General features: G+C 40.5%; 2 protein-coding genes across 14 annotated transcripts in view; both read left to right on the forward strand.

Annotated features, from left to right (window-relative positions):
- Nucleotides 1–11,756, forward strand: part of LOC146497241 (nuclear receptor coactivator 2-like) — a 54,888-nt gene extending 43,132 nt beyond the window's left edge. For 2 of the 6 annotated variants that reach the window (XM_085140376.1, XM_085140375.1), the window contains 12 exons: nt 511–745; nt 891–1,112; nt 1,242–1,427; nt 1,511–1,619; nt 1,702–1,870; nt 1,962–2,282; nt 3,923–4,000; nt 4,121–4,544; nt 5,264–5,513; nt 5,943–6,096; nt 6,198–6,272; nt 6,969–11,756. In XM_085140376.1, the coding sequence (XP_084996502.1) occupies nt 511–745; nt 891–1,112; nt 1,242–1,427; nt 1,511–1,619; nt 1,702–1,870; nt 1,962–2,282; nt 3,923–4,000; nt 4,121–4,544; nt 5,264–5,513; nt 5,943–6,096; nt 6,198–6,272; nt 6,969–6,980 (2,235 nt within the window). In that variant the 3' untranslated portion in view covers nt 6,981–11,756. The remainder of the gene's footprint in view (nt 1–510; nt 746–890; nt 1,113–1,241; nt 1,428–1,510; nt 1,620–1,701; nt 1,871–1,961; nt 2,283–3,922; nt 4,001–4,120; nt 4,545–5,263; nt 5,514–5,942; nt 6,097–6,197; nt 6,273–6,968) is intronic. The other 4 variants (XM_085140380.1, XM_085140377.1, XM_085140378.1 and 1 more) reach the window with 4 other exon arrangements.
- Nucleotides 11,757–14,617: 2,861 nt separating this feature from the next.
- Nucleotides 14,618–26,211, forward strand: part of LOC146497242 (ATP-dependent 6-phosphofructokinase, platelet type-like) — a 33,888-nt gene continuing 22,294 nt past the window's right edge. For 3 of the 8 annotated variants that reach the window (XM_085140367.1, XM_085140360.1, XM_085140359.1), the window contains exons 1-8: nt 14,618–14,856; nt 19,946–20,019; nt 21,594–21,671; nt 22,121–22,310; nt 22,415–22,580; nt 22,763–22,807; nt 23,331–23,439; nt 26,079–26,174. In XM_085140367.1, the coding sequence (XP_084996493.1) occupies nt 14,748–14,856; nt 19,946–20,019; nt 21,594–21,671; nt 22,121–22,310; nt 22,415–22,580; nt 22,763–22,807; nt 23,331–23,439; nt 26,079–26,174 (867 nt within the window). In that variant the 5' untranslated portion in view covers nt 14,618–14,747. Of the gene's footprint in view, nt 14,857–19,945; nt 20,020–21,593; nt 21,672–22,120; nt 22,311–22,414; nt 22,581–22,762; nt 22,808–23,330; nt 23,440–25,059; nt 25,156–26,078; nt 26,175–26,211 lie in introns of all 8 variants that reach the window. The other 5 variants (XM_085140366.1, XM_085140364.1, XM_085140363.1 and 2 more) reach the window with 3 other exon arrangements.

The following is a 26,211-nucleotide window of genomic DNA, read 5'->3' on the forward strand; positions in this document are numbered from 1 at the left end:
AGTGTTTCCTTTGGTGTGTGGCCATTCTGTTTTCACCTTTCACTCTGTATCCGTGTGTGTGTTCTCTTGGTGTTAAACAGAGCTGTGATTGGGACTTACTGTACATCACACATGACCTCATTAGCACCAGCAGTTTATTTTTAGCTCCTCCTCTATTCATCAACCAAATGGCCAGAGGCAACCGTATAGTGACATACGTTGTTTGAATTATGAACTAGTTTTAGTGGCATGCCAGGATTACCACAGCATATGGAAAAAAGACATGAAACCACATGATGTTACATCTACTTTCGAAACCTATTTCTGCATGTTGTCACATGAAAGCATGCACTTTTTGTGTCAAGAGCCCTTCACTGAAAATAATGTCACAACGTATGTTTGGATGTAATGCAGCAATGTGGCACACTGGTGCTACCGTGTGTATAATGTGATGTAAAATGTGTTTTATGTCATTTTATCCTATAAATAATCTATTTATTAATCCTGTTTTTTCCCTGTGGCTGGTCTCAGACCAATGAGCTCGAGGACCTGTTGGATAACCTGCAAAGTGGTGGCCAGGAGCAGCAGCCGCTGTTCCCCAGTCAACCACCGACCAGGGGTGCTGATCCCTCGTCATCCTCCTCCTCTTCTGTGCCACCTGCCTCCTCTGTCGACAAACAGACCATCATCTCTGACATTCTGCAGATGAAAGACAGCGGCAGCCCGCCCACCCAGCACAGACCCTTCCCTCCCATCGGCCCCGCAAGTACGTCTGCAACACAGTGTTTGTGTTTGACTGAATTGCACCATTCCAACATCTTGAACTTGCTAAATATTGAGAAAATCTTCAGATTGTCTCTAAATATGTACAGTACTGTATGGGGAATAAAAAATACTGTTTTTCCTCCTAGCAGGCTTTAATGGTCCCAGGCCCAACCATCCGGTTCAAGGTGGTCCTCCAATAAGGAGCATGTCTCTTGACAGCAGCATGGGCCCCTCCCCTCACACCAACAGGGCTTTCCCTCCTCAGCACAGGAACAGTAGCCCATACCACTTAATGCAACAGCAGCAGCAACAAGGCATGATGGGACCCCATGCGGGCATGGCTAACCAAGCTGCAATGACTAACACAGGTGAGGCAGAACAAGATATAACTTTGAGGTGTATTTCTGGCTATATAGCAAATATGTATGTCAAATACATACATACAAATACATATATAATACTAAATAACCTTTGAATGAATCTTTTCCCCATAACAGGAATGCGTGGCTCCATGCAGCAAGGTTGGAGTCCCCAGGGGCCCATGGGGGGCTCTGCAGGCCCAGTAATGGGCCAGGGAGTTGGACCTGGTCGTATTGTTCCCAACATGAATGCTGCACTCCCTGCAAGAGGCAGTGTTCCATCTGGATCCAGAGCCATGGTTAATATGCAGATGATGAGCAACGGTAAGAGAAAATGGGCAAATAACAGAAACTCTTCTCTCCTCGAATTCTACGCTGTTTCTGATATTCTGAGTATTTTTCCCCAGCAGAGATGGACATGGCAACGCCTCCTTACCCTCAGCAGCAGGCTCCACCTAATCAGACTGCTCCTTGGCCAGACCGAATGATGATGGATCATTATGGAAATCCAAGCAGGTATGGCATAAGAGAAGAGTCATCATAAGCAGAAAATGAAGCACTGAATCTAGTGTGATAATAATGCCAACTTACCTTCCAGGCCACCATACAGTGTCCCCCAGGAGGATGGCATGGGGTGTTGCGGCACAGGGTCTGAGGGCCAGCCAGATGAAGGCGCTCTACTGAACCAGTTGTGTTCGGTGCTAAAGGACTACGAGGGTCTAGAGGAGATTGACAAAATGCTGGGAATCCCCACATTGGCAGGACAGGTGAGCTCCTTTAAGCCACTCTATGCTAAACATATAACCTGTTTTGGAGTTTTGGTAAATAACATGTGAAGCACTTTTCACCACTCTACAGGGTCATCTGCCAGACCAGGAGCAGTACCTGGGCTCCTCGGACCCAGCAGCTGGCATGAAGCCTCCTCTCTACAGTCAACACTATGCAGGTCAGGCAAGTTATGGTGGCATGCCTCCTGATGGTGGTTATCACGGCCAATCTATGGGAAGCCACATGGGGGCTCAGAGAATGCCGCACACATGTTATCCCCCAATGATGAGAATGCCTGGAGGTGCAGGGCCGAGGCAGGCTGGCATACGACCAGGGGGGCCTAATCCTATGATGCCCCCACAGCCCAATAACCTGAGGCTTCAGCTGCAGCACAGACTCCAGGCTCAGCTGGTAGGTGGCGCCAAATGTTTGAATTTCACTCTTTTATTTTTTCCAGATTTCCAGACGTTTTACTGTACACAATATTACATTGATGTTGCAATACTGTATTACAGTGTTGGTTGTGCTCAATGCTTGATGACAGAGCAGTTACAGGTTGTGTAGGCGTTACTTGTAGCTAATAGTGCTTAACAAAAAGCTGAACATGGCATTAGTTTTGGCAGGTGGGCAGAGTGGAGCTGGCAGTGCTGATCCTTTCTTAGAAAGCACATCCTTCTTAGGGTGTCCTTTCTAAGCTGTGTCGTCCTGCATACAGTTTCTTCTGCCTCTGCAAACCACTTTGCAACCCAGCTTCATCCTTTTCATGCTATTTCTGACATAGTCGATATTATGCCTGTTCTCACTGGTGCTTGCTCAGTTCTGGGGAGGGGGGTATTGCTGCTGTTCTTGCCTTAGTCTTGCCATCCCATGTCAAAGGGCAGTGAGGTCCCAGAACAGAGCCATACTATTAAAGATAAAGTACTGCAGATTAAATATCAATCCAGTTTTTCTGACAGAAATGGATATAAGGACAATTATAATTAGTTACTCAGCATGAAGATTAGATTAAATTCAAAGATGTGACCTGGCTAATGTAACAAGTTCCTCCATTTGGTTCTTTTTTCTTTCTGATTCTCTTTGTTGCTTAAAAAAGCCAGCACTTATTTCTGCATGCAACTGGTGGTTGGGGCAAATAAAAATTCCAAGTAAAGTTTGTCTTGTAAAGCAACGCTCTTATGGAAATTCAGTACAGTGAGGGAGCAAAAGGTTACCGTTGTTGTTGACTCCAGCAGTCACCGGGTTTAAAAGGCCATCAGTTGCTTTGCAGACAGTCAGTTACATATATTTATAGTCATGTCTATCCCTTAATGTCACCTAAGTACGATCACAGTTCACTGAGTTTGAACTGCAGCAAAAGCACAAATGTTTTCCAGCTTTCTGGCTTAATCAGCATTTTTTTGTTGCTTAGGCAGTTGACAGCTGAAACGGCAAAATATGCACAGACAAATTCATACACATACCTTATACTATTAGCTGGTAACACCTTAGGATTTCTCTTTGAAAAGCTGTTGTTGTCTAATTTCTCTATGTGAAACACTTTTATTTTCTTTGGTGTGTTTGTATTACTACATAAATGTTGTGCTTATCTAGATTTTCAGTTTTTGTTTTGTCTTAAAATTTGTCTACGCCAACAAAGACACAGTTGGTGTTTTGGTCCAGGCTGCCACCTGGTGGAGAGTCAAGGCAAAACGCTTTGTCCCTTAAACGTCACTAAAATTAGCAGCAATTAGCAGTTTGTTCAGATGTGTGGCACGACTTTTACACTTCCAGCTTTACATTTATTGTGCCAGCAGAGAAACAGTGAAGTTTATTTATAAAAGAAAACTTTTTTTCAAAACCCATCTGAATCAAAAATGTGATTTTAATTCTTTTTTTTTCTTTAAATGGGTTGCAGGTGAATGCAAAACTCTTACAAACACCCAGATCAGTGCTTCAGTACTTGTGCACATCAATTAATCATATGCACCGAATGTATTTTAAGGCATTTATTAAAGGAAAAATTGCAATATCATATTTGTTTTTAATTCCGGGCTGCTCTGCCTTCTCTCTAGAACCGACAGCCAATGGTGAACCAGATGGGTGGAGTCTCCAACATGAATCTACCTCTACGGTCTAATGTACCAAACCAGGTCGGTTTGCCTGCATGAACACTTTATTCTCTTGTAAACACATGCTAAATATTAACAGCACAAATCATTTCCCCTTTTTGCTCCTTATCCTTATGCCTAAATGTGCATCTCCTCCTGCAGGGAACCCTCAACTCTGAGATGATGGCTCAGCGGCAGCGCGAGTACCTCACCAACCACCTACGCCAACGCCAACAACAGCAGCAGCAGCACATGCAGCAGCAGCGTGCCATGATGATGCGCACTCAGGGCATCAACATGCCACCCAATATGCCCACTGGAGGCGCTGCTCCTACGCCAATGCCCATGGGTGGGACCAACCCACGGCTCCCGCAGGGCAACCCACAGCAGTTCCCCTACTCGGCCTCCAGCTACGGTACAGGCCTGCCCTCTCCTCCTCATCCAAGCTCCTCCAGCCCCTTCTCCTCCCCTCACTCCCCCAGCCATCATCTGGCTAGTCAGGGCATGATGGGAAATGTGGGAGGGCAATACAGAGGTGTAATGAGTCCGCCATCACACCACAGTCCCTTCCACTTCAGCAGTGCAGGTATATGATGAGAGCACAGCAGCAGCATCTCAGTGGTCTGTGTGTGCTTCATGGAAGATGTGCAGTAGTTTTTTTTACTTTTTTTTTGTGGTGGCGGTCTTTTTTTTTTTTCATGACTGGGTGTTGGTGAAGGCTGCATGATTAGTTTTTTCCTTCTGCTGTCTTTTTTTTCTGTGCTAATCAACACAGATGCAAAATTATTTTCTTATTATTACTTAAAAGAACAAGGAAGTCGATTTTTTTTTCTGTGATTGTTTTATTGTAACTGTCGTAAACCAATCACAAGGGGTGGGGTGGCTTGTAAAAGTTCTGTCAGTGCTGCCAGAACTGAAGTAAATGAATTTCATTTAACAAAAACGATCTTCTGAAGTGAGGACAATACGACATTCTGAGTATTTTGTGTGAATTTAATTTATTAACAATCCAGCTGTTGGTGAGTTTGGGCTTTTTTTTCCATTTCTGGTTGGTCTTTCAGTTATAGGGCTCTCTCATTGGTGAATCAAAGATTTTGATGATTTTTCAGATACTGTAAAAAACTTTTCTCTGAGTCTCAAAGGAAAGGTCATTCTCATTTGTCTCAAATTCACTTTATCGTTTTGGTAAGATCTTCATATAATGTTGGGGTCTAACTAGTTCAGATTACCACCATCTGAAAATTATTATAAAGTCTTAGTTTTTACTTGTGTTATTGTAACTGTCTATGACACTCTGACGTGTAGGAATGAGCCAGCAGCAGCAGCAGCAGCAACACCAGGATCCAGTGTCCTGTTTTCCATGCGGGGCCACCACGCCGCAGAGCTCCTTGCTGTCCCCCAGAATGGGGCAGGGTCAGAACCCTATGTTGCAGCAAAACCAAGGTCCACCCCAAACCCAACACCAGGGTCCGAACCAGGGAGGACCTCCCAGCTACCAGCCTAGTGCCGACCTCAACGGATGGCCTCAGCCTGCCAACATCACCAGCAGCAACAGGTATTATGTGCAAATGCTTTTGAAATGTTGTGTTTATTTACAGCTGAGTATTTCTGTTATTGGCATCTACAGGAGTCGATTTGCATATTCACAGTAGTAATCCTTATTTGGGGGCTTGTTTTGGCCTTCTGTTGTCCAAAACTAGCTGTATTAGCGCCTTTGTAACGTTAGTCCAGCTTACTTCTGAGATGGTTTCTGTCCTTAAAGTCAGAGCTGTGTGTTCCTAAATATTATTATAATTGTTATTGTTTCCAAATTAGGGATATCCACACTAATTGCTGACATACAGAACAAAGAGTAGCTATTTTAAAGATGCACACATGGCAGAGAATAAGGAAAAGCATAATAGGTCTCAGTCATTTTAGTTTATTTTTCTTTTTTTTTTTAGAATTCTTTTTATCCTTTTTGACTCAGCTTGTCTTCTTTCAGCGTCTACCCCCAACAGTCTCAGTCTCACTACTCCACACAACCCGGTGGAGGAATGTACAGTGGCAACAACAACATGAACCTTGCCATGGGCAATAATAGCATGAACCCAATGTCTGGACAGATGAGCTCCATGGCCTCTATGAATACAGAACAGGTGCTTCATACAAGCTTACATTGTCACACCTAATTCTTTTTATGTTGTTTTTTCCACACATGCAGAAGCTGTAATTGTAATTGTTCGCTATGAATTTGCAGGGCAATGAAAGCAGCCTTATCCTGGAACAGATAACAGGGATTGACATGCTGACTCAAGAGGGTGAATCCAATTCTGTAAGTAATGCACTTCTTCAAAACATCTTTCTATCCTATTTGCACGGATGTTTCTGTAATACTAGCACAGGCACAGTGTTGTAAAACGTAACAAAACATAGGGTGTAATACACAGTAATTGCTGCAGGTTGCTGGGAAATGTATGCTACAGGTGGAAATGCTCTGTGATGTGGCTGTACACTGTTGCTTAAAAGTGCACCCATCACTACAGTATAAAAAATGGTTTAACTCTAGGCTCAGATTTTGCCATCCTTAGCTTGGTATTGCCCTGCTTTCAGTCTTTAGATTTAAATTCATTAATTTGTGTTTAAAATGTGCACTGGAAGCCTTTAATGGCTGAAAATGAGATCAGTGTGGGCTTAACAGATATAAGGTGTGGGTGAAAAATCTGTTTTTGTTTTGTTTTTGGTTACATGATTAGTTTTGATTCTGTGGAGTATAAGTCTGTAATAACATAAAGACTTAAATTGAAATGCATTCGAAGTTCTTCCCCCAGAACAAGTAGAGATCTTAAAATGTTGAAAGCATTCAAATGATCAGATCGTCCTTGTTTATTAAACTGATACATCATTTGTTACCCTTTTATTGATCTTTTGTACTTGGAAACCACTTATGAGTGCAGAAAACTCAGTTCAGTTCTTTGTTATCAGAGTGACTGTAATTTAAATTACCTTGATGATTTTCTGTCTTCTACAGAATTTTTGCTGACCCCAGGCTGCAGTTGAGACGAGCAGTGAGGGAATCCATGCAAAAACACTGACACCCATTCAGCTCAGCTCACAGAGACGTATGAAGGACTTGATGAGAACACTGCCCCTCTGTCACACCAGGCAACTCAGAGGCTCTATAGCATGAGGACAACCGAGACATGTGCAAACTTCAGGACTACATTCACAGTGGGTTTAGTCATTGCTTAACATTTTATGCAAGCAAAAGTCTGACATTACAGGGAAACTGCCATCTGAACCATCCTGACAGCAAATGCCCAACGTGAGGATAATCCTGAAAACCCCCAGCTATTTGTGGTTTTTAGGTTTTCAATGTAACTTATTCTTTGATTGATATCAGCTAATCAACATGTGATATGTATCTGTAAGCTGTAGTCAAATCAAACACTGTATTCACAGTAATCAAACACTCAAGAGGACTTTTAAAACAGAATTTTTCTAAAAAAAATAGTTAATAAAAGTACTGAAAGGTGTTCTGTGTAGCATTTTTAAAAAAGTTTTCAAGCTTTGTTTTTCTTATAGTTTAAAAAGAAGTTTGGATAAGGAGGTTATATCTAGAAATGAGAAAATGTGGGTGTGTGTGCGTTTTTGGGGGGATGTAAATTTACAAGGAGGGAAAGAAAAGCACATAAGCAGGCGTAAAGGTTGTATTTCTACAACCTTTACATCTTAAAATTGATTTCAATACCTATGATATTCAGTTTTCCTGAAATATCCCCGGATTTCCTCTACAATTAAAGCGGATGTTGTGAGGGTTTCACAGTAATAGTATGTAATCAGACACCGGTAGCACATTCAGGGTTCATTTGGAGATATTATTTGAATTGCCATCAAGAAACGAGGTAAACTTCTCCACCTCTAGCATTTTTCAGCATGCTTTGTTGAGCTGGAGTTGGATAGAGCAAGCAACAAACTTATTCCTTGCACATTTTGACACTTTAGTTAAAAAAAAATGCAAATTCACGCTGTAATTTTCACTTTTTATTATACTTCCTTAAATTTTGGGCAAGTACTAAACATGTCCAAAAAGAGAAGAAGCTTGTCTATAATGAAAATGCTACATAGAGCACCATTTAAAAAATAGGTAATTTGCAACTTGCTGAATTAAAATTTGTGTGGAGGTTATTGGTCCCAAGTTGCCCAAGTTAACATAGTCACACACACAGTGTTTGCTGTTTGAATGTCCTCTGGTCAGATCAGTGTATTACCAGAGTTTTTTCTGAGTCTCTGAGGTAACTATGATGGATTAAGTTTCTTGTGTGTGCGTGTGTGAAACTAAAACATAAGTGGCAGGATGATGAGTATAAATGAAGCCTCTGGATTATATCTTTCATGGTTCGGTTTTGGAGCCTAAGTGAAAATGACAATGAGAAGGTTTATGAAAGATATTTTATGGTTATTTATAGTTTTAAAGAAGATTTAGAGATTCTTTCTATGACGAAAAACAAAAGAAAACAATCAAGAATATCAAGAATAAAAAAATTCTCTCAAATGGTACATGTTGATGTCGATTTAAAATTAATATATTTCAACTGCTGTAGTTACAGGGGACCTGTCTCCCCATTTAATGACTTTTTGAATGAAAGTGAATGTGTATAGATAGTGTACATAGATTTTTAATATCCTTTTTTGCCCCAAGTGGTATTGTAAAGCAGCAGCTCGGAGTTTAGTTCAACAAAAAATGAGAGCAGAAATATTTTGTTGGTTAAATGAGCATCAGTAGATGAAGCTAAAGAAGCACTTAAAGTGAAAGTTTATTCACTTTTCTGCCCTGTTTGCAGGCTAGCCCTTTAGCTTTCCCAGCTACAAAATCACAAGCTATTGCTAGAATCCTGAAGCTATTTTGACAAACTAGCTAACCTATTTAGCTTTCCACTTAAGTAGCAATAATAATTTCGTTTTCTAGCTTTAAGATCTTAGTTTTCAGTATTTTTGTTTTTCTGGACTAACAAGGGTTTTGGTACAAAAAAAACAATTGGCCACTATTAGCGTTATAACATCTTAAATTAGAATGGTATCACGTGGCTAAATGTTAGCGTTAGCATTGAAAATAACGTTATTGTTATTTTGAGCACATTACTTTTTTCAGACCATTCTTGTCAGAAATACTTTTCCCCACTGAGATTTAACCAGTGAGCTTATTTCTGCCTCTAATGCAGCTTTGCCTCTAAATGAAAAGAAAAATGTGTAAAAGTAAAAAAAGAAAAAATCTCGATGCTACTGCAGCTCATTCTGAAATGACCCTTCAAGGTCGCGACCTTGTAGCCTGCCAGAATGTGTCTTGCACTGCAGGTGTGTAGCTGAATCTTGGGTTGTGCTGAAGGGCAAATTTAACTGTTTTTTGTGTTGAGTTTCTGTGGTTAAAGCTGTCATCTTTAAGTCTCCATACTGTATGTACTGGTAAACAATGCAGACATTTTTTGCGCCAAGGATAAATCCTTACGTAAATGAAGAACTAGAGCTAAATTACTTTGTCCATTTCGCAAAGTTATAATGTTTTCAATCTAAATTTCTATAGACTGGACTTTTATTTTCCACTTTGATTCAATCACTTTGCAAGGTACTGTTCATTTAGGTGCTGTTTCGTGCGTGTGAGCTTGTAATTGTGAACAAAACTGACTGTAACTGGCAACATGTGTTTCTAGACTTCTTGGTCTGTTTGATGTGATCTGATACTCTAACAACGACAATATGATTGAGAGGGTGCGAAAATACACACTGTAACACTGAAATGAATTTCACTGTAGCGCTTCTCACTTTGTTTCCACATCATAACATTTTAGCCCCCAAAAATGTTGATGAACTGATGATGAACTGTAAGCCATGAGTATTCGAATGTCACACATTGAGGGATGAATGACCACCTACAGTAACTGCTAATGTTTGATTTCCTCGTGTGACGTGAGCCTGCACAGGTGGTCACTCAGAACAAAATGGTTATTTATGGTTGCACTGTACTGGTATTTAACCTGACTAACATTGTTTTTGGTTTTAATGGGTATTAAGTGTTTTTTTTACATTTTTAGCACGCCCAGTTAAGCACATTGAGCTACTGTGGCCCAAGAATTACTGAAGTAATTCTAATGCAGGGCCATGTTTCTGTTCAAGAAAGGCATCATTTCTGCCTTTCATAGCTGACAAAGTTCAATATTTGCCAAATATTAAAAAAGCAAAACAAAAACCTACTTGTGGAACTGGATATTATTTCGAATGATTTGTCGGAAGTGTTAAGTTTCCATATGAGTATCTGTTCACACCGATCTTACTTTTCAGCAACTTTATCTTTGACTTCCCCCCCCAAAAAGAAAAATCTCTCGTTGTTTTGAAATTGTCTCAGCACAAACAGTAGTGTGAGAACAATTTAGTCTGAAATTGGGCAAATTTTAACTTCTGCTTTATAAGATCTGACACTTTTCAGTTCTCTGTGCTTGAGAAATAATTGGGGTGGAGGCTCAGTGTGAAGAGTTCCCATCTTGGGGTTTTTACATAGCACCACCTGTGTTTCAGCTTTACGCACAAAATGTAAAATTTTACAAAATGCATGTTTGTCAGCCTGCAGATCGGGGTTTGTGTCAGGACTTGTTTTCACCTGCTGTTTGTTTTGTATTTAAAATTTGGCTTTCATTCACTGGTTTAGACATAGCCACTAAAGACTGCTCGATAGGATTTAGCCACTAAAAACTATTTGGTTATGTTTGGTTCTTTTTTCAGTTAGCTTTAGAAAAAAGATTGTGGTTTCTGTTAAAACGCACCCTTCACATGTTGGAAGTGACTGGTCAGTGGCCCTGATGACATAAAGCCATGCATCAGACACCAAAGGACACCTTACCTGTAAATAAGAGACACCAGCATAATTTAAACCCTGGGAATCAGAACAGGAATCGATAACCTCTGTAATAGAACAGTCATATACCAGATGACATACGTCAGACATATGAATTTCCCATTTGGATAAACTTATTCTTATATATGAGGGTAATATATGAAATCTAAGATCCTTTTTTTTTTTTTACCATTTAACTAAATTGAGGTTTTTTTTGTTCATTTTTTGTTGTTGATTTTACCTTCTTTGTAATTATGGCCATTATATTTTTTTCCTTTCTTTTTATTTTGATTCAAAAGGTTGAGACAGGATCAACTGGTCTGTTATGGATGTATTTGTGATTCTACCAGAAGGTGGCGCCAAAGTCACGTGTTTTAAATGTTCTTACGCGACCGTGGTCATGCAAGAAACGTCTTACTTCTTGTGGGTTTTAAGTTTTGGGGATGTTTAAAATGAACCAGTGGAAGAGTAATCTCTGTCACTGGTAAAATAACCCCTGAGTAAAGCTTCTGGGTCAACCCTAACACATTTTTTCCTCCCCTTTCCTCTCTAATGTCAGTAAATCGACTCATTTCCCCTCTAAGAGTCATTTAAGGAAGTTACTTGCTCTGATTTTCTTGGGTTCCTTCTTTCCACTTATGAAATGTGTCTGACATCCTGATAACCCCGCAGTGGTAAATTAGAGCAAAACAGAAGGAGAATGCATGTGTCGAAGAATATTTTTCTCATCGCTATTTGAAGTACCCTCTCTACTGTGATTAAACATCTCAGCTGTGACACAGTCCAGTGCATACAGTTCATTAATTATTTTCTTATGTAGAAGTCCGGACGTTCACACATTTTTATGCAAGCTGTCGACTCTAATGTTGCTTTTGCCAATGCTGCTTGTTAATTTATGATTCATGCCACTGTAAATAAATTATTTTTACTGAACTGAGCTGTGTCTTTGTTTTAATTTCATCCATAAAGGAGGAAGTACATGTGAATCCCTTAGATAAAAAGTGACATTTGCAGTCCCAGGGAATCCCAGTCTTTATATACTTTATATTTAACCTTAACACCACAACAAAATGTTAATAAATGTAAGTTATGTGGGATAAATGTGCTCTAAAATGTGGGTGGTGCGTAGCCTCCGCATGATTGATGGATACCCCAAGTGCCTTGAAATAGAGCTGACTTATGATCCCTTTCCATGGCCCAAAGACCTTTCTCCTCACCTGTTAATATCCTGGGAAAATTCCCCTTCCCCCGAGCCCCACACACCCCACTAATCAATGATCAGACACTGTTAAAATTCCACAGACATTTACTTTTAAAGTGTCAGTTTTTAGTTTCAGTTTGCAGTTTGTTTATTCTCGTATATCTGACATGCTGAGGGTAACGCAGGAAATAGTTTGGCCGTGCAACTGTGTGACACATCCGGGAATCATGTGGCGTCCAGAGTGGTTCCCTATTTAAGTTTGGACAAGTGAGGAACAGCAAAAATGTCACAACGGCACACAGACCCTGCCTTCGTGAGGCTCTTTTGTTTTCTGCACAGGGAAACTTGGAACTGGTCCAGAGACCAGTGCACTCTGTATGGCCCCTCAAATCTAATCAGGCAGCAGCAGGCACTGTCTTCTGTCCACCAGTATAGATATGAAAACTGCTCCAGCATACCTTCAGATAAATGTTTTTGTCATGAATCTAATATTATGAAATGTGGCTGGCAACAAGTGTGAGAAGTCACGTGGGGCTTGAGTAGATAAAGCCTATAGCATGCAGAGGATTACTCAAGGTCATGGGATTCGTGAAAGGTCACCAATTCTATCTGCAGCGTTTTTATGATTGGATTAGAAATATTTTTGTTATTTCCAAATGTCTGAAATTCAAAATTATGATGTAGGAAATGATCCTTAAAAAACACGGCTCCTATAGGATGACATGAGAATATTAAGCAACGACTGAGGATTTGTATCTGTTTATTCTCTGGTGCTGCCGTTAGATATTTTCTCTTCTAATAATCTAATCTGCTGGTGTTACGTTATGTAAGATGTCCACGCTTTTGTAATACTCTACGGTTTTAGTGTTTGGATTACAAAGGAATTTATGAATTATTGCTCAAAGTCTATTATTTCCTGAATGAAGGCGCATATTCCTGGCTATAATTGGTTGGAATGTTCCATGGGACGTGATCTGGGTTTCTATTGGTGGACCAAGCTGTCAGTCAGGCAGACTGGCTTTGGCTTTGGTTTCTAAGAGCGGCTCGCGAGCGCCAAAGAAGGGAGGAAAAACGCGAAGATGCATCACTCTGCTGTTTCTCCCAGACAGTAAAGTGGAAATGAGCTTTTAAAAGCAGAATTTAAGTTGAATAATTTATGTTGGGTTGTTACAGCGACCCAGTTAATGCCACAAAAAATATAGCATTTAGTTTTTATTTTTTTAAAAAGGGGTTACTCGTTGTCTAAGGAGCTTGGAAAGAAAAGTGTCTAGACTTCTTTAAGGTGCTTGAGAATCCTGGAAATAAGTTTGGAGAAATGAGGAACACTGGGTTACTCGTTATTTATTTAAAGGTTGTAATATTAAGACAAGTCAGTCAATGAAATAATTATGTTTGGTTGGGTGTGTCCTGATGCTACAACAAACAAACACACTATCTCTGAGGTTTTTCATGAAGCATATTTGTTGTTGAATTTCAGTGAAAGGGTCGAGCAATTAATGGCTTCATGGCAATTTTCACTCTTTTTAAGGCCTCCAACAGCCCGATGTGGGCTCAACCTAACAACAGAGGAATGGAAAAAAACATTTCCTGGTCTGATGTATCAGGATTTCTGCTTTTGCGTTGGTACAGTACAATTTGACTTTCACAAGATGAAAGCATGGATTATTTCTGCCTTGTATTCTTGTATTAATGGTGGCGTTGTAATGATATGTTGGCGGGGGGGCACACTTTTGGCCCCTTAGTATCAACTGAGGATTGTGCAAATGACACAACCTACCAGAGTATTCAAAGGAGCTTGCAAAGAAAAGCGTCTGGACTTCTTTAAGTTACTTGAAGACGTTTCACCTCTCATTGAAACACTCTCATTGGACACTCCCACTAGGGGAGACACTCCCACACCTCTCGGATGAGAGGTGAAACGTCTTCAAGTAACTTAAAGAAGTCCAGACACTTTTCTTTGCAAGCTCCTTTGAATACGATGACCTGGATGACTGAGAACCTTCACAGACACCTACCAGAGTATTGTTGGTGATCATGTCCAACTCACAGTGTACCCATGACCAGATTCAATAGAGCGCCTTTGGGATGTGTTGGAACAGAGATAAGCATTGTTTGGGTGTCTACAAGTCAGCAGCAACTGATGCTATCGTGTCAATTTGAACCAAAAGGATTGTGTCCAGCATCTTTTTTAGCATCTTCTATGCAGAATTAGGAGAATCATAAAGACAGAGTCACTGGCCACTCTTTTAGGTACAAGCTGTGTACATTATATAAACTGCAGATCAGCGAAAGGCACAAAACCTTCAGATTTCTGTAACAAAGCAATAATTTGTCATAATGATTTAGATGTAGAAAAACGTAACTTCCTGCGCATTTTCACTGTGACTCACTACATAGGAAGGCTGGATGGATTTCAGTGAAAGGGCTGAGCAATTAATGACTTCAGGGCAGTTTCGCTCTTTGAAAGGCCAAATGGCCTCGTTTTGACCCCAGAACCTGACACTTGACCCCACTGCGCTACCGAAACCGCCATGCAGTGACTCATCTCACTAAATGTAGGACCTCTGCAGAGGGGGTGTGTATGATGAGAAAGAGGGCGGTAACCACTGCAGTCCTCCAGTAGTTCTTCTGTCACGGTTATTGACAGTATTACTGGTCGCTGCTTGTAGAAGAGTAAATCTAACATTTTTATTTAACAGGTGACAGGGGCCAAGGAGACAGAGATGGCTGGCGCATCGGCACCAAAGCGACAGGACACCCGGAAATTCTTTGAGAATCTATCCGGCGCTGGTAAATCCATCGCAGTGCTGACCAGCGGCGGAGATGCCCAAGGTAACTTAGTGAGGTTCCATTATCGGACGGCGCTCCTGCCCTAATGAAAATAGATAATTTTGCGTAAAAGTGCTGCCGAGAAAGCACCAGGAGAATAAACTCCTCTCTTAAAATATGCTATCAGACGTGTTTACTGAGGCTGACGTGGTCTATCGCACATATATACATTTTCTCAAAGTGGCACGCACTGCCAGAGTTAGGCTACTTTAAGTATAAGCGGTTCTTCCCCTAGTGTGGTTGTAGGGTTAATTTTACTCCCTACCTCTTTGTGGAGATTTGGAGAAATATGTTACCTAGAGGCCTGGATACAATGGATGTATCCCCTCCAAGCTTGTCAAAAAGCGTGGTGGTCAACCAAGGTGCATAATTACATGAAAAAATAAATAATGCATTTTATTTGCCTTGTATATATTTATTTTTTCTTGATACCCATTATTTACAAGGTATTAAGCAAATCACAGCGACTATTACGCAACAGCTGCCCTGAAACCCTTGTCTTACACATTTTTCCATGGATGCTGCAGTAGACTATTTATAACCGCTTGAGGAGGTATGAAGTAGTAGTAGCAATCACGACCTGCTGGAAAAAGATATGCTCGGATTGCAGCAGGGATGAGGGGGGCAGTTTGGAAAGCTGCAACGAAATCAACAAGTGTTCGCGGTAATTAAATAATTGAATCCTCTTACGTGGGGAGTCGCTTCCTTATCATGCATTCTGCACCACTGCAGAATCTATATGGGCTGTGTTCCTGTATTGATTGCCTGTGTGTCCTGCGTCCCTGTGCGCGTCCAATGCATACGCATGATCTAAACAGCAACCCAAAGCTGATAGTGCTATACACTGCGGTGTGCACTCAGTCAGGTTTCGCCACTGCTTTTGGTGGAAAAGCATAAAGTCCACACCTCCTGATGGAAATTCTTATTCTTATTCTTATTCTTGTTATTATTAAAATCCCTATAAATTATCGGTTCAGGCAAAAGTTGACAACGCCATTAAATGTCATCTTATTTCTTTATATTAACTATGATTTATGCAACTTCCCCTCATTTTAAAAAAGGGTCATGTTTCAGCAGAAATACACGTATTGCATCACTGAAGATGAGTCGTGAGGAGGACCACCGTGAAGAAGCCAGACTAAATTACTCGTCTTCCGGCATAACCTTTCACAGTAAAGGGTTTCCCCTCCCCTTTCCGCTGCAGGGCCCTAATTTTGAAAGAGACCTGCAGTGACTTCCTTTGTCCTTGAGTCACTGTAGTCATCCGGAAGTCACGAAGGGTTGAATCGCCTACGTGAGGGCGAGCTGGTGTGCTGTGATGTGCAATGTGCAAAAGAAACGTAAATAAGTTACTGTGTGTGGATGTCATTTTATCTATTCTATGACGACAGCCTGATATAAGTGGAACATTTTTTTTTTAAAGGTGAAACAGTGATTTTGGTATTTTTATGTGTCTAATAGCATCACCATTCATTCATGTGATGTTCCAGAAACACCACTAGAGTGTATTTATTGGACTTCTATATATCGATATTGGAGTGTAGTATCGGCTCTATGCGTGCAGAGCAGCAGCAGAGCCATTGTTGCCTCTGAGCCAGGCTGTTACATAACACACGGTGCCTATAGGCTCCTCTATGAGTGGATGAATATTTCGTTTCTCAGTTGTCTCTGCAGCAGAAGGCAGCACATGAGCACCTGTGTAGAATGTAATAGAGCCAGCCTCTGTAGTAACAATGTGTAAGAGCGCATACTCCTGGCAGCAGCTGAGATTTAATTATAACTACACTTGGACATTGTTCCCGCGGTGTGAAAATGATGCGCACACAGTCCCACTCACCAGGGTCAAAAGATAGCAGGACTAGCTTTTGAATGCCTTTCCTGGAGAATCTCTCTGCAGTAGAAGCCTTTAACAGCCTCGAGTGTCTTTAAGGAGGTTTTTTCCCCGCTTGCCATTGTCACCAAGAACAATTAGGTTTGTTGTGATATAATAATCACATGTGGACAAAGTTTCTGATGTCTATGAGCACTGGTTCCATTCCACATTTCTTCTGAACGTGTATATTTTAACTACCCAGACATTAAAAATTAAAAAATACAAAACAAATACAAACCAAAGAAATGAACTGTAACTGCATGGTACTGTTATAATGTAAGACAGTGTAATGCTAAAGTTTTAAGAATCATTAAAGAGGATCTTTATGCTTTTCCTTATTTCCTTTTTTATTTCAGTCGGTAGTTTTGTGAAATATTACAGGCTATTTTTCAGACTTTCATTTAGCAAACTTTACAGTTTTCTGAACCCAAAGGAATATCGGTGCTTCATGTGCAATGACAAATTTTTGCCTAGGCAGATTTTCCGACCGCTGCGGAGAATACATGCCCAGACTGAGCTGGAGGCGTTTAGTCATTGCAGCAGTCTGGGAGGAAATACTAACAGCATTTCATGATTTGTGATTTAATCCAAGAGCTCAGCTGGGACACGACACACACACACACACATACACATACATGAGATGATAAATGAGATGTACTCACGGTCGCTGATCGCTCTTATCTGTCTGTGAAATCCTTATTCATTTTTTCTTTCTAATTTTGTAAAACTCAATTATAGTATCACACAATTCAGCTCAATTTCACACATTTGCCAGGTCCCCTCTGACCAATCAGCACTTTGCAGGTCTCTTAGCAACACTAGCTTGTGTTGTCAGCACTCATTAGCAAACACTGAACAGGCTGAAACCACATCCAGGCCTCCATACTGTGTTTCTTTTTGTGTTGGGTGACTCCCCCACCCAACCCCCACCCCTTAGTGCATTTGTCTTAGATGTCACCTGCCTTATAATGCCGTTGCTACTTCCTCTAGGTCAGCAGGAGTAGTTTTGGTAATGGGCAAGATAATTCATTCTTTTACCTAAACGAGGTAGTTAATGATCATAAATAAGAGAAGTGGGGAAAACATAAACAAAGATTAAAAAAGAGATATTTTTAGTCTCTTATCAGAAAATTGCAGGCAGCTATTGATTTATTGAGTCATCCACTGACAGAAAAGTGAGTTTATGGATATTTGGATCCCTTGAAAACCCCTCATTAATACAAACAGTCCTTGTCTGAATTCCTGCATATGATAGTTTTGAGATACAGTATTTTTATACATTATTAATACGTTTATTTTTATTAGTTTGCTTTGTTTACCAAATTATATTTGAACATTCATCAAACACAAAATGATGTGACTTGAGAGATCGATATTAGCCACTGACACTGACACTGTCATCTTATTTGCTAATAGCCTGATATCAGTCAACAAGGCTGATGTCAGCCTGTTTATCAGTGCTTCTCTATCTAAAGCTGATTGCCCATGCAGTGGCCGCCACTTAAACCATTATTTCTGTCTGTTGCAATCATTGCAAGGTAAACAGAAAACTTTGTTTATAGTTATCTACAAAAAATGTATGATTGCACACATTTGACTGATTGCAATGCCTTTCCAGAAGAGTTCATGTTCAACTTTTTCCCCCCCAGCTAAGCCTTTGTTGTTTAGCTCTGGCCCTTTGCCATGGCCCGTTGGCTCTGCCAAGCTTAGTGAATTGAGCTCTTGTAGTAATGCCAAAATCGTGACATAGTCATCCAAGGAGTAGACCCATCCCATACGCATTCTGCAGACAAGGGCCAGTAAAAGGGATGGGTTGTTTACTCCATGTGGTGTGGGAAGAAATTTGGCGAGGTGGTTAAGTTGGCAGAGTGTGCTAGCTTGTGCTTGCTGGGCTAAATTCTGGGATGCATGCAATGCCTCACCAAACTGGACTCACTGAGATCTAACATGCTCGTCATTCCAATGCTTTTCCATAATTGGCTAATTAATTCTTTATCCCTATTTTGAATTTTTAAAGTGACCTTTTCTTTTTTACCAGTCATCTATATTCTTAGTGCTCTTTATTCATTGCTATGCACTGACCCTATTAGATTGATTGATTAGCTGATGGAAAGAAGAAATAATCAATAGCAATTACGATAATGATTCAGCCACTTCACGTGTTAATGGCATAAAAAGCCAAGAGTCAGCTGATTCAGCGTCTTGTTGATTGGATGTCTTTTTCAGAATAACTTAAAACTGTTTATTATTAAGATAAGATAAGATAATTGTAAATTACCCATTTCTGAGACAAATAAAGTCTATCTTAGCTTATCTTACCTTTAATTTGGTAAATAATCAGTTCACTGATAAGTCAAAATTCAAAGATGAAACAGTGGAAGATGTATTTGTTATTTTCAGCCCAGGCTGATACGTAGAGCTTGTTTCTTTTTTTCAGGTTCTCTTATTACACCTAGCGTTAGGATCATTAAAGTTTTATTACAGCTCCTATTCTGTATGCAGGTTGTGACACAGAATCAAAGTAACATCAATACCACCTTCAGTACCTTCTCTCAGCGTTTTTACACATCAGATATTTCTCGTCATCGTGCTTTTATGGGAGTCTTCGGTGATGTAAAACTGCACCTTCACTGTGATACCAGACTTAGCTCAAGGTTTATGTTTTGTTCTGTCTCTAATTTCACTAAGTGCTCTTTCAGACACTTTTATGTTTTGACACAAAATCCTCAGAGGGATTTTCACTTGCAGTCTCCTCTCCCTGTCTCCCTTTTTTTCGATCAAGTTTACCGCTCCTGTTATCTGCTGGTCTGTCTAGCTTTCTGCCACGCCCTGTTTGTGCTGCTGCTTATACAATCACATTTATGGAAACATCGTTTATTTAGTTCACTGACAGATCTAATTTCTTAAATGTCAAAAGCACATTAGAATAAGACTGACGTTAACTACTTTCTACCTCCAGTTTCTGTCTCCCCCACATCCTCTGAAAAGGTCAAACTGCTGCTAGTCGCTGTGCTGCAGTTTTAATGAACATGGCGGTTCTTCATTAGCTGACACCAAAAATATCTTTAAGACCCCTTTGTCAGCATGAAAAAGAACCTGGGTAGGCTCGCAGTTTAACGCAGACGGACATGGTTCATTTCCCAACCTGTCAAACGTGATATGTGAGAAACACTGTTTGTTTCTGTATCAACCCCAAACTCTTTTTTTCTCTATTTCCAGGTATGAATGCAGCTGTCCGGGCTGTCGTGCGGATGGGCATCTATGTGGGAGCAAAGGTCTACTTCATCCATGAGGTGAGGCATGACTCAGGCTTTAGACATAGCCCCAGGAGAGTCTGCAGTGTCCGTCACACCACACGAGGAACTAAATTAGAACTGACGAGTCTTTTTTATCGAGCTGTGCTTGTCTGTGATACAGCCAGCAGGACTCAAGACTGCATGTTGCTCTGCTTTTGTAACTGAATTTGACCTTAAGGAGTCATTCAGGTGGCTGCAAAGTCTCAAAACTTAAAATGTGAATTTCATTGTTTTATTTTTCTATTGAGGTTAAATGCATCGTATCTGCAGGGTTGCATAGATGTAATCACATTGTGTCAAATCAGGTTTATGAAGAGAAACGCAAACATGCCACAGACAAGTCATTGTGCTGTTACTGCCTGTTGTTGCAAAACAAATTATATTTTGTTCACCCAAATTCACCCAAGTGTAGCTGCAAAAACCTCTGTACACATAAAAATCAAAAACTGCACAGTGTTGGCTGCCCGCCACTTCATTTTCGTCTCCTTAAGCTGCTCTGTGAAAGCTGTTCTGTTCCAACAGATTTAAGCATTTCTCACCTCACTTCATGCTGTTTAGGTGCTATTTTGAAAAGATTACCTTCAATCACCCACACTGACTACAGTCATTGTTTACGGCTCTGGTCGTTAAGCCTTTGTTTTTCAGTCATTAAGATCTCCAGATTAATCCCTTTACAGGTAGTGACCTTGTTTTTGTCTTCTTGGCCTCCACACTTGTCACACTAAAATGAAAGTGGTGCCCTTGGAGTGTCTGTGTGTGAACATTTGATTGAAGTGGAGTGTATTGACCCTTAAAACTGTGTCCACATGGAAATTTGAACCCACTATGGGCTCGTTTTGTGTTTTTAACCTACTGGAAGCAAGGGCATGGATTTGGATACAGTATGTGCTCTGACCAGCTGGCATGTAACCTGGATCATAAATTTTCTACTGGAAAACCTTGACCTCTGGCATTCATGTGAATATTACTTTGACAAGTGCCGCCCACTGTTTGGGCTCTATCACAGATCACACCTACTGTAACAGCATTTGAACTTAAACGTGCTGCCGATGGAAATAATGATTTGATAGTGATAGTAACTGTAGTAACTCCTTCTTTCCTGAGTCTCTGAAAGTCATCGATATTGAATGTCTGAGGATGTACAGTTTGTGCATTTTTAACTGGACATGATGCCATGAACGACGGGGGCAGACAGACGTGATCTGGTCTCAGTGTAGATATAATTGGATTACAAAGGGCAGGCTTCATCCTTCACTTGCCGCACTGTCATGTCCCCATCAGCTTCAAATAACCACTGGGCTCTGAGTAATAACAGCTGAGTGCCACAGTGCTTTTATTTTGGTTTGGGACCATCGCCTCGCAGTTTTAATCCCTGAACACAACACAGCAGTTCCCTAAAAAAGCTCAACCTGACCCACAGGGTTGTCTTCAAGTTCCTATTGAGTTTTGGTTCAATTTAAAAATATCGCGCACCGTTCTTCATTTGTCAGTTAAAAAATAAAACTTTTTTCAGTTTTTTCCAAGTTATCAACAATCCGGTGAATGTCTGTCACACTGATTGCTCTTCTCAGGGTTACCAGGGGATGGTGGACGGTGGAGACAACATCAAAGAGGCGAAGTGGGAAAGCGTCTCCAGCATGCTGCAAGTGGTGAGCAGATCAGTGTTCAGCTCACACACACCGCACATTTCTTCTTAATGGGCTGTAAACAGTGAAACAAACTCAGTCTGCTTTGAGAAAATTACTGTGTTTTGTAAATACTGTAGACATTTTAGCATCATTAAAAGTGTTTGGTAAGGAAACCTCTATAGTACTTATGCTGGTACGTGTTGTCATAGTGGACATGAGTGACTTTTACTCAAAGGGACACAGGCGACAATGCTTTTAGCTTGCAGCTCGATGATACTGAAGTTCAATGAGACCTTTTCACTGATGAGTGAACAATGGGGATAAAAGATCTTGTAGGTCAGCGATACTGGAAAAAATACAGTCTAAGAGGACACAATGTCCTAAAAAGAAGCCAAAAGAATCTTTAAAAAATTAAAAAATGAAGAAAATCATGACAGGTTTTGTTTTATTGTAATGTTTGTTTACATTAGGGTGGAACTGTCATCGGGAGTGCCCGCTGCAAAGATTTCCGTACCCATGAGGGCCGCCTGAAAGCTGCACACAACCTTGTGCAGCGTGACATCACCAACCTGTGTGTGATTGGTGGAGACGGAAGCTTGACTGGGGCCAACCTGTTCAGGGAGGAATGGAGCAGCCTGTTGGAAGAGCTCCTGCAGCAAGGTGACTCCTCACAACAGGAGGTTTTGTTTTTAACTTTAACACCAAGCTGCCCTGCTTTTACAAGTGTAAAGGGAGACTTTCTCCCTCCTTGTTTTTTTGTTTAGGTTTGATCGATGGGGAAGCGACCCAGAGAAACTCCGAGCTCCACATCGTCGGTATGGTTGGCTCCATCGACAACGACTTCTGCGGCACTGACATGACCATTGGCACCGACTCGGCCCTGCATCGGATCATTGAGGTGGTGGACGCCATCATGACCACTGCCCAGAGGTGAACAATTTCTGAGAGAGGTCTTAATAGAAAAGATATAAACTGTGGGTTTTTTTATATGCTTCAGTGTAAGGTAAAGGTTGTTCCCCCTCTACTGAACAAATTTAGATCAACCCACTGAGTTTCAGCATAAATGCTCTTTTTTTGTTTGTTTTTGACATTATTTCTGTTTTTTTTTATAGCCACCAGAGGACGTTTGTCCTGGAGGTCATGGGGAGACACTGCGGGTAGGCATCTTTTATTCCACACACACATATACATAATATTGCATGACATCCACTTAGTCTTAGTGGCCACAAAATCATATGCTTAACCTTTTTCAAGTATGTAATCAAATTCTTTAGAAAGCATATTTAAGACTTTGAAAATGTCAAATGATAAATGTGGAATGTTCAAATACAGACGAGTCAGACTCCAGCTAAAATGTCAAAGCAGTATTTTATGCAGATATATTGTATGACACTGCAAAGGTGCAATACCATGGTCCAGAAAATTTAGCATTGACAGCAGGCGAAAAATCGACTCTGGTGGGAATTGAACCCACAACCTTTGAATTGCATCACACGTGGTTGACTATACGTCCAATGCGCTGTCCATTATGCCACAGAGCCTGCTGATTGGGCATACTGATAAGGGTAGTGAGTGGAGTGCATTCTGGCTTTGGTGAGATTTCTGTGTAGCAAGAGACTAAAAGAACTGTCTTTAGTGAGAGCTGAAATGTATGATTTTATAAATTGTGTATGTGTGCAGATATCTGGCCCTGGTCAGCGCCCTGGCATGTGGAGCAGACTGGGTTTTTATCCCAGAAATGCCTCCTGAAGATGGATGGGAAGACAACATGTGTCAGAAACTGTCTGAGGTGACAAACACACACACACACACACACTGTTTCCACTGTAGTAGCTTATGTTTTAATTAGAGTGGATCGTTTTCTGTCTTTGGCTAGGGACCTATAACAGAAGTCATTTAGCTAAGCAAGTTTCTAATAAAGATTTACATGACAGAAAATATGTTAGAATAATTAAGCAAATTGAAAATACAGTGTAAAAAGTGAGAACAGTAATCCCTGTCACAATAAAGAAACTTATAAATGACATATTGTAAGTTTACAGCTGTCAGAACTTAGTATAATGTGTAGAAGTGCTTGCTTTGATGTACGTCAGGACATCTGCACCCACAGAATTTTACCAGTTTCTCACAATGCTCTGAGGGTACCATACTCCAGTTTTCGTCCAGTCTTTTCCACAGAATTGTGACTTGTGTGTGGAAGCAGACATCTTTAAACTTCCCCAGCTATCCACAGTAAAGCAGGAGTCCCTCAAATTCGACTTTCACTATAAAATCGAACTCACATTTGAACCGTTTAACTATTAGTTGTGCCACAAGGGCTTCTATTTCTACACGTTTCAGCTTGACTCACATGCTGCCTTTTCATGGATTTAATTTTAAGCGTCTAAAGTAGAAAGTTTAATGTTTCCTGTGAGATTTTTTGTATAACAGGAATCTTTATAGTTTTCCCCTGTAATACAGTGACTCTGTTGGCACTTGAACCCACAAGCTTTAAATTGCATCTGAAGGAAATCACTAGAAGTCCAAAACGCTATCCATTGCGCCACAAAGCCTGTTGAATGCTGGGTGTTGGGTCAGTAAGCAAACCTGCAAAACTCAACCCAGAATCTCCAAATCATTCGATTGTAATCTTAAACCTTCCTATAAGTAAACTTCAATTTAATTTCAAGCTGTAAATTAGAGTCCATAAAAGCAGTTATGACTGAAAATTAAATGGCAGGAGAATTGGAGAAAATCAGGCCCTTGAATGGCAGCCTCTGATGGGACTCAGACCTACAAACTTTGAATTAGAGCTCAACTGCCAACTGGCAACACATGAAAGACTACCATTAAAGTTCATTCTGTGTTTAGTGAACCTGAATAACTAACCAGTTTGGTGGTTACACAGTCCCAGTAGATCAAGATGCTTCGTGCTGGGATGACTAAAATCACACTGGCCAGTAGCTAAGATGTAGCAGCACTTGGTCTATAACAAAGGTTCTCTACACACTTTAATAAAGTGACTCTGGTGGGATTTGAACCCACACCCTGTGAATTGCATCTGATATGAGCCGCTAGAAAGCCAATGCGCTATCCATTGCACCACAGAGCCTGCCTGAGTCACTGTTGCCTTCAGTTCAAGTCTGTTCATACATTAACAATAGTAGCGCAGGAAATTGGGTTTCGTAATGGCAGTTAGTTAAGAAAGTTATATGGTAGAAAAGTTTGAGAGAAGAACCTGACTCTTGTGGCCGTCAACCCCACAAGCTTTCGATTACATCTTGACTCTTTGCCAGTCCAATGTGGCCACCACATAAACACAAGACTATTCTAATGTTTATCACAGACCATTTGAAGACCTGAAGAACATTGTTTTGTTTTTTTATTTTCCAGTCAGTCTCATATGATTAGTATTCTTGTTATTGTCCAGATTCGATCTCGAGGTTCCAGGTTGAACATTATCATAGTTGCTGAAGGCGCAACTGACCGACAAGGACAACACATTACCTCTGATTTTGTAAAGGATGTGAGTAGAGCTGTGTTTCAGACTGACACAGAGGGGAACCAGAAGCTGGACCAGCTGGTGGATATAAACATGAAAATGAAAAGCTACGGCAGAGCAACCTTTCTGTTTTGAATCCAAACATTTGCCACATGCCACACACATAGGAAAGGTTTCATTGTGATATTATAGACATTCATGTTTCGGTGTCATGGTTTCTTTAGCTCAGTAGACACTGATATGGAATGACTCAAAACTCAAGAAGTTTATTGTCATTTCGTATTGTGTTACCCAGCCTGAAACGAAATACTGTTTCTCACCAGCCTCTGCAGTGCAAAAAGCAATACAGTTTAAAAAGAATAAATACAGTTTAAAATGATCTGATGTCTTTAAAAGTTTTTAAATAAAAGGGAAATATGGTGTTATAAAGTTTACCCTGTAGATCAGCTGATTGACTGTTGATGGCACTGAATGTATATTTCAGCCAAATTACAGCAGAGGGCAAAGAGAAAGACTACCAAACAAAAAGAAATTTCTAAATTTAAAGTTTTCAACAACTTCAAAATTGTCTTTTAGAAATGTTTTATGAGAAAGGACCAAATATGTGAACACTGCATGTAAACTGAGCTGTAAATAAAATAAGGTTCTGCAGTCAACTTTAAACTAACCCTGCTGGCTAACAGCAATAGTATAAGTAAATTATTGATGTGTCTCTACAGCACACTGCTTTTCATGACCAGTTAACTTCACATATGAAGCTTCTCCCAAATTGTGGCAAACGTCTGCTGATGAAGGGCAACCTTTTAAACATGGTGCTCTTTGGAAACGCAAAGGTCTCTCAGTAATTAGCGCTCAGACTTATCCTACGTTACTGGTTCCAGCTTTTGGCAATGCAAAACATTTTCTGTCATGTTTTAAACTGCCTTTGCTTGTTTATATCCCTCTAGAATCGTGCTGATAAGAAAAGGCTGAACATTATTATTGTAGCCGAGGGTGCCATAGATCGCCACAACAAATCAATAACCCCTGATTATATCAAGGATGTAAGTACGGTCACGAAGCCTGGCCGATACACGGAGC

Source organism: Neolamprologus multifasciatus, chromosome 18, assembly GCF_963576455.1.
Source record: "Neolamprologus multifasciatus chromosome 18, fNeoMul1.2, whole genome shotgun sequence".
Lineage (NCBI taxonomy): Eukaryota > Metazoa > Chordata > Actinopteri > Cichliformes > Cichlidae > Neolamprologus > Neolamprologus multifasciatus.